At 35.3% G+C, this 12736-nt stretch overlaps 3 protein-coding genes across 4 annotated transcripts; all 3 read left to right on the top strand.

The window, feature by feature from the left end:
- Positions 1 to 1680: 1680 nt before the first annotated feature.
- LOC122342818 (deleted in malignant brain tumors 1 protein-like) lies at positions 1681 to 3216 on the top strand. Its single transcript, XM_043236951.1, has 3 exons — positions 1681 to 1969; positions 2068 to 2376; positions 2751 to 3216. The coding sequence occupies exons 1-3, from the start codon at positions 1681 to 1683 to the stop codon at positions 3110 to 3112; spliced, it is 960 nt and encodes a 319-aa protein (XP_043092886.1). The 3' UTR covers positions 3113 to 3216.
- Positions 3217 to 3288: 72 nt separating this feature from the next.
- Positions 3289 to 6395, top strand: LOC122342399 (deleted in malignant brain tumors 1 protein-like). Of its 2 annotated transcripts, XM_043236171.1 has the most exons (7): positions 3289 to 3588; positions 3673 to 3969; positions 4650 to 4958; positions 5055 to 5360; positions 5595 to 5683; positions 5795 to 5894; positions 5988 to 6395. In XM_043236171.1, exons 2-6 carry the CDS (start codon positions 3801 to 3803, stop codon positions 5885 to 5887), a joined length of 966 nt encoding a protein of 321 aa, XP_043092106.1. In that variant the 5' UTR covers positions 3289 to 3588; positions 3673 to 3800; the 3' UTR covers positions 5888 to 5894; positions 5988 to 6395. The 2 variants fall into 2 exon arrangements, with proteins under 2 accessions (XP_043092106.1, XP_043092105.1); XM_043236170.1 differs by having other exon boundaries at positions 3289 to 3969.
- Positions 6396 to 8116: 1721 nt separating this feature from the next.
- On the top strand, positions 8117 to 12736 carry LOC122342400 (scavenger receptor cysteine-rich domain-containing group B protein-like). Its single transcript, XM_043236172.1, has 6 exons — positions 8117 to 8753; positions 9223 to 9528; positions 10001 to 10309; positions 10707 to 10840; positions 10947 to 12007; positions 12701 to 12736. Exons 1-5 carry the CDS (start codon positions 8642 to 8644, stop codon positions 11061 to 11063), a joined length of 978 nt encoding a protein of 325 aa, XP_043092107.1. The 5' UTR covers positions 8117 to 8641; the 3' UTR covers positions 11064 to 12007; positions 12701 to 12736.

Raw genomic sequence — 12736 nt, 5'->3', positions numbered from 1 at the left:
CCATCCTGACTATGTTTATAGAGGGACCATTGAGAGCGTCCTGTGCAGCTGCATCACTGCCTGGTTTGGGAATTGCAGTGAATCGGATCACAAGACCCTTCAGAGGATAGTGAGGACAGCTTAAAAGATCACTGGCGTCTCTCTGCCCTCACAGACATCTACACCACACACTGCATCCACAAAGCGCACAATATAACACATGACCCTTCACACACACTATTCAGAGGACATCCGTTTACAAGTACTTTGAATTATTCATCCAGCAAAGTAAGTTGTTTTAAAACCCTTCAATTATTCAAATGTTATTTGAATAATATTCAAAGCTGATTAGTGTGAGCTATGGATTTCACACTGGATATGCCTCAGTAATATTGAAGGCAAATAGGCTACACGGTTAAAAAAAAGTAAAAAAAAATCTGCAACTGTGCTTATTTTACAACAGTCACTTTTTTATTTAAATACTGAAATACAGTTTAAATTGCTAATTGTTATTGTAAAGAGAGATGCATAGACTCGCAGCCATGTTTCCGCTCTAGCCGTTTTTGCTGAGGAAAAATCTTACTCTTTGTTTGAAATACCTTTCTGGGATAAAAAACAAAAGGTTATTAGCAGGTAATACATTAATCTCTTCATAAGCAACACAACAGACACCACAATAATAGCTGAACTCTTTTGAATAGAATGCAATTTTGAGGTCTCAGTGGTCATAAGTTAAATACAAATTTGATAATTAAATCAGACCTTAATTATCATAAAGACTATAATGATAAGAATGAAAAAAAATGGCCTTTCTATGTAAATTGTTGGTAAAAGGACAGACAAAAGTGCTATACTTGTTATACTAAGACCTGGGACCATGAGGGATTAGTGGTCAAATTTAAGACTGAATGCAAAGTTACTTACTTAGTAAAGCAAATCTAAGATATTTAAGATCCCATTTGAATGGTATTTAAAGCAGCACAAGGCATGAGAAACACTCTTCATTTCAGACATGCCAGTTGCATTTACAATGACTAACCTATATGTTAAATTTCAAAGGAATATGTGTATTATGTTTGCTTCAGGAATGCAGTGATGTCCTTAAATGCATTTGCTTTTCAATGTCATGCTCATATGTGAGACACAATTGACTTCACAATCTTGGATGTAATAAAAAGGTGTTTTGACAGTGGGAGGAACCAATGCCAGACAGATATAACAAACCTCAACCTTGACCTAACATGGAGAAGGAGGCAGCCTCAATATTTAAATATGCTTCATTCTAATTATGTTCTTTAACAAGAGTGGACCCGCAAATTTAGGGACAGAAAAACAAAAGCAGGAGTGAACATTGCAGGTGCTTTTTAAAATTTCAGTTTTTAGTGCATATAGATTTTAATACATAATAGAATCTATTTTTGTACTTCTTACTGCTTCCAACTTTAATGTTATCTTTTTTAGATTTGTGGAAGTGGAAATTGTTTGTAATTTCCCAGACAAATCCCGTGGTGTTCATATATTTAGTGTCAAGCAACAATGCTCTGCTCCATGTGTCTCATTCTCTTTGAGTAAGTAGCACTACTAACACAATACAGCATATTTTTAAAGAAAATGCCAGTGTTTTTAATTCTTTATATTTTTTCTCTAACATGAAATTCTACAATACCATTTCAGGTTCATCCGAATCAGTCATACTGACGTATGGTAATAACTCTTTCTGGAAGATTGGAGGTTTTCTATAACAATCAGTGGGGAACAGTGTGTGATAATGGCTGGAATCTGTCAGATGCAAAGGTGGTTTGTAGAGAGATGGGCTGCGGGGATGCTTTTGAGGCAAAGAGTGGTGCTTTTTTTGGACAAGGTGGGGCAAACATATTTTTGAGCGAAATTAACTGTGTTGGAACTGAGTCTACGTTGAGCAGTTGCAGCTCTAAGAAACCGGGACAGTTTAACTGTGACCATTCAAAGGATGCTGGAGTCATCTGTCGCTGTAAGTTGCTGGTATTTCATTTAATATATATTTTCATTTGATGTTGCTGTATGAGTGCAATAATGATTCTTTCTGATTCTGCTCTATGTGGACATTAGCCCTTGTCAGATTGGTGAATGGCAGTCACTTCTGTTCTGGACGAGTAGAGGTTCTCAATGATGATCAGTGGGGAACAGTGTGCGATAGCGGCTGGGATTATTCAGATGCTGCAGTGATATGTAAAGAAATGGGCTGTGGGAATGTTTTTGACCTAAGGATCAGTGGGTTTTTTGGGCAGGGATCAGGACCGGTATGGCTAAGTGATGTACAATGTTCTAACACCGAATCAACTCTGAGACAATGTAATTTACAGGGATGGGCAAAAAACTCATGCGGACATGAGAAGGATGTTGCAGTCGCCTGTCAACGTGAGTATAAAAACTTTTACACACAACATTAAGGGTGCATGTTGATTACCACAGAACTAATTATTTTAACTCCTTTGTTCATGGCACATCAAGCATACATTTTTGTTGCTTATATTTCAAGCACTTGTATGAATTATTCAGTTTAATAAATAAATAAGTAATGGCAATTTAAATGGCACTTAATTCCAGTGGATATAATTTGGTTAATTTACATCAAGCCACAAATGCTGTGCATAGTAATATTGTTGTAAAAAAATAACCCAGAATATTTATTGAGTCACAAGTCTCTTTTTTTTTTTTTTATAAAACTACAGTTTATATAACTGCATACAATATAATCCACTAACAACAGCTCTCATTACATTGTTATTCAGGCAGAATTATGTTAGAAAATGGCTTCAGTGCTTGTTCTGGAAGAGTGGAAATTTTCTATAATCGCAGTGGATACAATGAGTGGGGAACAGTATGTGATAATAATTGGGATCTAACAGACGCTGCAGTGGTGTGTAGGGAGATGGGATGTGGAAATGCTATAGCAGCAAAGAGCGCTGCTTTTTTCGGAGCCGGTGGGGGTATAATATGGTTGGATAATGTCAACTGCATTGGAAATGAGCTCACCCTCGCAGCCTGTCAGTCCAACAGATTAGAATCTAACAATGTCCATTACAAGGATGTTGGAGTAATCTGTCAATGTAAGTTGGTCTATATAAGAATACTAAAAGAATATTGTAAATGAATATTAGTTAACCCAAAAATTAAAAACTTTGTTATCATTTAACTCTAGGCTACCAAGACAACACATTGAATTTGTAGGGGAAGAACTAGAATAAAGATTCTGTATTTAAGTAAACTATCCTCCATGTTTTAACAGCTCTTTTTTTTATGTTTCATCTGTCCGGCCATTAGCTCTTGTTAAACTTGTGAATGGCTCTAACTCTTGTTCTGGACGAGTTGAAGTTTTTTTTGATGACCGGTGGGGAACAGTATGTGATAATGGCTGGGATCCATCAGACGCTGCAGTAGTGTGTAAAGAACTTGGCTGTGGGGATGCTATACAAGCAAAGAGTGGTGCTTATTTTGGACAAGGATCTGGACCTGTATGGCTAAGTAATGTACAGTGTGGCAGTTCCTCTACTCTAAGAAACTGCAATTCCCTGGGATGGGGACAGAGCGACTGTGGACATGAGAAGGATGCTGGAGTCACCTGTCAACGTGAGTACAAAATCTTGCACACAAAATCAACATAATTAACTGTATATTGTTCACTTGTAACACACATGTTTTTGTGGCCATTAGTTAACATCAGATTGGTGAATGGCATCACCTCTTGTTCTGGACGAGTGGAGGTTTTTCTTTACAGTCAGTGGTTAACAGTGTTTGATGATGGCTGGGGTCTAACAGATGCTGCAGTTGGGTGTAGACAAATGGGATGTGGAGATGCTATAGAGGCAAAAGGTGGTGCATACTTTGGACAAGGTGTCGGACAAATATTTGGTATAAACTGTTTTGGAAATGAGACCATGCTTATTGATTGTGAATTACTTAAAACGGAAATTAATGACCATTCAAGGGATGCCGGAGTCATCTGTGACCGTGAGTGCAATCCACTGATTTTCTACACTCTCTCTTTCATTTTTTTTTGCATTACATCACTTACTCAACAATGGTTTCTCTGCAGTGAATTGCCTTCAGAATTAAAGGCTAAACAGTTTCTAAAACATTACATAATCCACAAGTAACTCACACCACTGTCCATCAATTAACATCTAATGGAATGCATGTTTGTAAAAAAGCTAATAAACAACAAATCTGTCATTAAACTGTTGCATCTGGCAAGATGTGACTCCAGAACCCATAATATCACTTCCTTGATTGAAAAAGTCCATCCTCTCTTAAAATGCACCAACAATTTGTTTAGAACTGTTTTCACTTGCAAATGCTGCATGGTTTGTGCATATTTCTCTTCTGATATAGAGACATTTTTTGTACAAAAGAATGCAATACAATGTCAAAAACATGCAGCTTTTTGTTTATCAAGATGTAAATTGATGGACTGGTGTGGTGTGGATTACTTGTGGATTATTGTGATGTTTTATCAGCTGTTTGGACTCTCATTCTGATGGCACCCATTCACTGCAGCATATCCACTGGCGAGCAAGTGATATCTAAATTGGTTCTGACAAAGAACCTGTTACACCTCGGGTGGTCTGAGGGTAAGTGATGTTTAGGAAAGTCTAATGTGTTTATTTTACTTTGATTTATGTGGCTGTTAGCTTCTCTCAGGCTCATCAATGGACATAACTCTTGTTCTGGACGAGTGGAGGTTCTTTATAATGGAACATGGGGAACAGTGTGTGATAATAACTGGGATCTAACAGACGCTGCAGTGGTGTGTAGAGAGATGGGCTGTGGAGATGTGATCGAGGCCAAGAGCGCTGCTTATTTCGGTCAGGGATCAGGACCTGTATGGATTAGTGATTTACAATGTTCTAACACTGATTCAAGACTAAGAGAGTGTGAATCAAGTGGATGGGGAAGAGTCAGCTGTGGACATGACAAAGATGCAGGAGTCATCTGTAAGGGTGAGAGCAAACCTTTAATATGATGTAGTAAATATATACTGAAATGTTTGTATATGTGCTTTATGGTGAACTTTTCTTATTCCGTGTGTGTGATAGATAACGTTAGGCTGGTCAACAGCACCAACCCCTGTTCTGGACGAGTTGAAGTTTTTCGTGCCGGTCAGTGGGGAACAGTGTGTGATGATGCCTGGGATGCATTAGATGCAGCAGTGGTTTGTACACAACTGGGCTGTGGGAACGTTTTAGAAGTAAAGAGTGCTGCCTACTTTGGAAAGGGCACAGGAACAGTTTGGATGAATAATGTAAACTGTTTTGGGAGTGAGCCTGCATTGATGAGCTGTTCACATAATGCAACTCCAAACAGATGTGGCCATGAGAACGATGCTGGAGTCATTTGTGGATGTAAGTGCCGATGTTTTCATTTTAGTAAGTGAGGTAATGCAGCAATGTGTTTTATTCATGGAGACACTGATTTTAGTACCAGAAAATACCCAAAATGTCCATGAAATTTCATACTCAAATATACTGGTATAACAAACTTTTTTGACATATAGGATTTAAAAGGAATGGTCTTGATAACCTATAGCTATACTGGTGCATTTGAGCAAGAAATCTAACTTTGTCATATCTACTCAGCTGTTAAATTCATGTTGAGGGTGGAAGTGAAGGCTAACCTTCAAGTCAACCCAAATTCAGCTGGAATCTTAAATAAACTTTCAGAGGAGGTGAGAGCAGTAAAAAGAGTGACATTGAGCTGTATCTTTTTACTACTTTTTGCTGTCATCTACTGGCTAATCAGTTAGTGTGCTGTTTTTACATTCATTTGAATCTCATAGATTAGGAAGAGGCTGCATATTAATGAGACTTTCTCACTGAGAACTCAGGACGATGGAAAAATCTTTCATAAGAGAACAGGAGCTGCACCATAACAAATTGGTAAAATTTCTATTTTATCTTTAAAAAACTAAAGATTTTTTCTTTAATTTAATATTTTCCACAATAAAAATATGCAATGCTGTTGTTCCTCAGGTCATTTCTGGAAAAAGGAGGAGAAAACAAGCAAACACTAGGGCATTGAGTGCTACATTTTGAGTGAAATTAATAATTATCTTGCATATATTTCCACATACAATAATATTTTATGTATCCATGTAGTTGATGATGAAGTATCATTGTGTCACATTCTAACTTGCTAAATATAAATGTAATATATATTGTAAAATATAACTTGATATAGCCAATATTGTATATATAAACTTGTCTGAGGCTAAATAAATGAATATATAATAGCAATATGTTTAATGGTAATTTCAATGAACGCAAATCCATTTGCTTAATTTATATAATTGCATAATAAACATGAATAATGTGTGATTAAACAATTATGTTTCTGGATGTTGTAGTCTTTCTGGTCCCAATTATCTTGTTTTACAGAAAAAAAACCCCTTATACTTGAAAATAATGTAGATATGGTGCATGCTATTTTACCATATTTAGATAATTACTTAGTTAAAAAAAAAAAAAAACATCCATGACATAAATGCATCTGGTGAGTCAGAAAAGTTTTGTAAACCATTTGCAATGGGTAATGAACTGAGACAGACACGTGCATTGTATTTAGCAGAAAAAAACGTCCTATCCCAGTTCAAAAACATAGTAAAGTGTCAACAGTGAATAATTACAGCCAAATTTTAATTTAAGATCTGGAATGTCTTAGAACGCATAGAAACTGAAGTCTTATTATGGTACTTTTGTGGTCATAAAGAATCCAGGATTGCTTGTGAAAGGTAAATATTCAAAATATTTACAGTTTGCATCCTGCTAATGGGGCCTGTCAAAGTAATTAGGCAGGAAAAGCTCATTTGAACTACCAAACTAAATTGGAAAAATAAACAGCATGTTATTTGCTTGCAAGAGCAAAAGTTTGGACAACTTTTTGGGAATACTAAACAGTGTGGTCTGTTCCAAACAATAACAATGACCTTAAATTGGTGCCCCTTAAAACCCAGCTTTATGAATGAAAATAACAAGTTAAGAATGATAAAATCTCAGAGACAGAGGCTATAACTATTGTGATCAATCCCTTATAGTTTCTTTTATGACTAAATGTTTTTATGTCATGCCTTGCATGGCTCATGCTTTCTTCAGTTTGCTGACTTTTACACCTGTTGTATATGTGCTGAAAAAAATTACTCTTTTAAATTACTTTTTAACTCTTTAAAATTACTAAAAAAGTGTGTTTGTCAGAGTCATCTGTAGGGTGGAGTCAGGTGCTGGAGGATGTACCTCTAGAGAAATGTACTAAAAATCTCCAACTTACATACTTATATTTCATATTCAGAAAGAAGACAGCCGCATCCATGGGACACTTCAAAAGGTTTAACCCCTTAGTCATATTTGTAACTATTTATCTTTAATGTACTATTACTATTTGTCTACTAAATTGTTAAAAGTAAATGTGTATTCATTTGTTCCATTTATTGCTTCTAAGGTATGATTCATTCTAAATACAATTTCATGCATAAAATAGAATTGTATTGATTTGTATTATCCTTATAGGCTATGTAGGCAAAATGTAAACATATAGAGGTAATAAGTAAATTTTGACACTTTTGACAGGCTTTTTAATGTCAAACAGTGGTCCATTTTTTATTTATATTCATGAATTTATAAAGGAAGTATAAAATAGCAATTTTTGGGAACGTCTTACCTAAGCCTTTATGTATTTTAATTTCATAATCTTAATTGTTCATAATGTATGTCATGTGTTATATCTTTTCATAAACAATTTTAACCAAAGTTAAAGTCATCTGTTTTAATACAATGACTTTCTAAAGGTGTAATGTAAGTATTATTATAAATGATCAATTTGATTTTTATTTATTATAGTTTTTGAAATTAGATAAAAATCATACAATACATTTCAANTTCCTTGCAGAGCTGCTCTGTACAACATGGCTCATTTTTTTTCAAAGTGAGAGCTTATCTTAATTTTATTGAACAAATGCAGCATGTTATACTTGTGATTCTTAAAGGTTTTTTTCTCCCGTGCAGTTCTGGGAAACTCCACTCCAGGCGAATCCTCTCCAGTCAGGCTAGTTGACGGCAGCAGCTCCTGTTCAGGAAGAGTGCAGGTTTTCCGTCATGAAATATGGGGAACAGTGTGTTACGATGGCTGGGATTTGTTAGACGCCAATGTCGTGTGTAGGGAATTGGGATGTGGGGAAGCGAAAGAGGTAAAGTTAGCCGATTATTTTGGGGAAAGTCCAGAACAAATATTGTTGACTAAGGTGAAATGTTTTGGGAATGAGTCGTCGCTGTCAGAATGTCCAGTGGGTGGAGGAAACAAATGGGATGTAATGGAGTGCCTACATGACTTGTATGCTGGAGTCATCTGTCAGCGTGAGTACAAAGCCTTTTACAGAATATTTAACTACATATCATGTGTTCAGAGTTGACATGTTATTTTCTTGTCTGTCTTATCAGCCAGAACCAGGCTGGTGGGTGGCATCAACTCTTGTTCTGGACGGGTGGAGGTTCTTTACAATGGAACATGGGGAACCGTGTGTGATGATGACTGGGATCTGTCTCAAGCTGCAGTGGTGTGTAGAGAGGTGGGCTGTGGGGGTGTTATTGAGGCAAAGAGTTTTTCTTATTTTGGACAAGTTTCAGGACAAATATGGATGGATGGTGTATACTGTTTTGGAAATGAGTATGCATTGAGCAAATGTGAACACTATGAATGGGGAGTAAATGACTGCGATCATTCAGAGGATGTTGGAGTCGTCTGTCAGCGTAAGTGAACTGCTGAAAGAAGGCTTTTTATAAAAGCTTGTTTCTGCCATGGACTACAAACGGCAAGATGTTGTCTCACAAGTCAGATTTTTTTTCCTGCAATTCTGAGGGAAAAGAATTACGAGATAGAAACCGCAGTTCTAAGAAAAAAATAATTGTTAGATTTTAGAAAAAAGAATTGTGGGATTTCAATTCAGAATTTAGATAAAAAAATAAGGTCAGAATCTTTTCTATAATTACAACTTGATACTAATACTCACTAATCTGAAAATAAAAAAATCTAAATTGTGAGATATAAACTCAGAATTAAAAGAAAAAGTACAGAATAAAAAAGTCTAAAAGTTGCAATTATCTTATGTTTTTTGTAATTCCGTGGCAGAAATTAACTTCTTATATTTTTTTGTAAACAACAATCAATATGATTGTAATGGCATGCCACTTCTTTTGTTTTCTCCTGCATGGCGATCAGCTGTTTTAAGGCTGGCAGAAGGCATTGATGCTTGTTCTGGAAGAGTGGAGGTTTTCCACAATGGACAATGGGGAACCGTGTGTGATGATGACTGGGGTGTATCAGATGGAGCAGTGGTATGTAAAGAGATGGGCTGTGGGAACATTAAAGTAATAACATTTGGTGCTTATTTTGGAGCTACATCAGGACAAGTATGGATGAACAATGTGAACTGCACTGGAGAAGAGGCAGCTTTGAGCACCTGTGCGTTTCAGGGATGGAGAACTCAATGTTCTTTTGCCAGTCATGCCGGAGTCATGTGTGGCCGTGAGTTGCAAATTGTCAATTCAAGTTAAAATGAAAGATCTTTATATAAACATCCGAAAAGCTCTTATAAGTGGTAATATATGATGCTTGTTTTGTAATTTGCTTATCTTGCATGCTTGAAAAAACAGCCTAAAATATAAACTAAAATAATATTATTTTATGTAATGCATTTGCATTGCATTACAGATTAAATGGAATATATATACATATTCATCAATAAAAACATCAATGCACATTTTCAGATGCACTGATATGTATGCTAAAAGAAAGACATGAAAAGGTTATTATTTTATTAGTTTTTTATAAAAGTGTGCTTGCATATAATATTTCCAAAGCACTGTTCACAAAAGTAATGACAGTAAGCATTATACAATGTATATATATAGTAAAAGACATACTGTATCTTTTAATTTTTGCTAAATATTTCATAGTTTTTTCATGTTTTTGTTCTTTTCATTGGTGTGGTTATAAGTCCCTGTCAGGCTGGTTCATGGTAATAGTCTTTGTTCTGGACGAGTGGAGGTTCTTCATGACGGTCAGTGGGGAACCGTGTCAGATGATGGCTGGAATCTAACAGACGCTGCAGTGGTTTGCAGAGAACTGGGCTGTGGAGATGTTATAGAGGTGAAAGGTGGTGCTTATTTTGGACAGGGATCTGGTCCAGTATGGATGGATTCTGTTGATTGTTCTGGAAATGAGTCTTCACTAATAGAGTGTAACATAGATCACTGGCAGCACTACAGCCTTGATCACCTGCATGATGCTGGAGTCATTTGTAGTGGTGAGTGCCAATCAAATGTATAAAAATAACAGTTTATATAATATAAGTGTGTGTAATGTCTATATTTATTATTTCCATGTATAGATTTATATTAACATAATTTATATTATATATAAATATAACTCTTATACAAACATTACACATTTTCTTAAATATATACATACGTGTGTGTGTGTGTGTATGTTGATATATACATAATAAATATACACAGTACACATATATTATGTAAACAAAAGCATTTAATGTGGATGTGATTAATCATTTGACAGCACTAATTTTAAAATATTTAAAAACGTAATATATATTAAAAACATAAAATAATATATATCGAATTATTGTAATGATTTATATAGATTATATAAATATGTAATTGTTCATCTTCCACACTGCTCTTTAGAGTCCTTTTCCACATCTGGAGAGCCTGTCCAGCGCTCAGATACAAGAGTTAGGGTCCTGTTGAGGATTGAGGTGCAGACCGACCCCATGTTTGACCCAAATGATCCCAGGACCATGAGTAAACTCTCAGAGGAGGTCAGCAGTGGCAGGAGTAACGACAAGCTGCATTTTTCTGCAAACATCTTCTGGCTGATGGTATTACTATTGATTCTCTGTGTTTACATTCATTTGAATCTCATAGATTGAGAAGAAGCTGTACATTAGCAGACCGTTCTCTCTGACTTGGAAAACTCAAAAAGATGGAGAAGTCTTCCAGGAAGTTTCCCAGAAAAAAAAGCCAGCAAGAAAATGTAACTGACATACTGAATAATTTATTTTTGTTTTAATGAAATTGTAATTTTAATGAGATTAAAACTGTTAAACATGTAAATGAATTCCCTATTAAATAAATAAAATGTAATACCATAATATTTTAATATATAATGCATACACTTAATTATTTTTAGCACAAATTTCTTACAGTGTAGTTGAATGTGTCCTATTCACTCAAGCTATGTAATTAGCAATATTAAACAAGCAATGAAGTCATTAAAATATCAAAGGATGTCAGTGTTATGCTCTGTATATTTTTTTATAATCATGTTGTGTTGTTTTGAGATGAATTAGTTGTCATTTGTTTGTAACCAAAAGCCATCTTTTAGGCAAATTGCAAAAGGGAAAATTTACATTTGGTACATTATCTTGTCCACATAACCAGTGCTTGGTAATGCTCTTCGCACACTTTCTTACGACCAACATATAAAATATAATTACCATTTTTACCATATTTATACCAATTACCATATTTTAGATTGTTCTAAAGTTTTGTCCTTTTCTAGAGGGACACAGTTTTGAACCAAAAATAAATTAAATGCTTTATTTTGGCTTGGGCAGATAAAAATGTGTAATAAAAATAAGTGTGTTAATGTAATACTGATGTATTGCTGTATAATGTATTGTGATTTTTTTACTCAGCTTAGTGATCTAAGATATTATTTCTGCTAAAATGCGAAATTTTTATATTGTCACAGTAACTTTTTTTTCGTCGCTAAAAATGATTTTCCTTTTAATGCGCATCACTTCCTCTCCGCTCCACAAGGCGGCGCACCCGGGCTTTCATTCAGCTTGACTTCCTCGGCTGCTTGATGACGGGCACAGCAGCGACAACACGAGCTGCTCCTGCAGATTATTTTGGTGTTAAAATGTCTTTTTAACAGCACATATTTCAGCTCAATTGCATACAAAACTGAAACGAAGTCACCTGTGAGTACCTTTATATAATACTTTGAAAGTCTGTGATTGTTTCTATGTGTGTGTGTGCGCAAGATATGCCTTAAGGGTGATTTTTGATTAGGTCTTTACCCCAGGTGATTTTAGTAGGTTTGTTATTGGACAGCTAGCAATGTGTTCACACACACTGTTTTGTAAGAGTTTATCACAACCTTCCATGAAGTTTTTTTCCTGCTCAACCGGTCAGAACTTCAGAATATCAAATGAATCAGTTGCTGCATGAACTTTATCATCTTAAATTGCAATTTATTTATTTTGACATTGAATAACACTGAATCGTGCAGTTTGTGTCTCTTAAAAGTGTAGTCCAGCTGTAAGCAATAGCAAAGACTGCCGAACTTTGTCAGTAGTCTAAATAAATCCGGAGTGTTAAGAGTTAGATTGTTATCTATGATTTAGTGTTTCTAAACTGCCTTACAAGTCAGTTTAGAGACAGCATTGATGCATTGATATTATAAATCGTTTTGAATCGCAGTGTGTGCAAACTGGGGAGAAAACCGGATTAAACTCAAAGATTATTCAAGGAACAGCATTGCTTAATATACACTCTGCAATATTTTTATGCAGTTTAGGAATTTGATTTATCTTCTTAATGTATTTTTATATTTTTAGTCATGCAATAAGTCTATGTATAATAATATGTTTATTTCTGTCTTGACTGAACAGAACAAGCGCTGATCTGAAGATTGTAAAGCTGTGCTG

Source organism: Puntigrus tetrazona, chromosome 4 (genome assembly GCF_018831695.1).
Source record: "Puntigrus tetrazona isolate hp1 chromosome 4, ASM1883169v1, whole genome shotgun sequence".
Lineage (NCBI taxonomy): Eukaryota > Metazoa > Chordata > Actinopteri > Cypriniformes > Cyprinidae > Puntigrus > Puntigrus tetrazona.
Note: the sequence above shows the minus strand (reverse complement) of the source record. Positions and strands in the feature narration are given on the sequence as shown.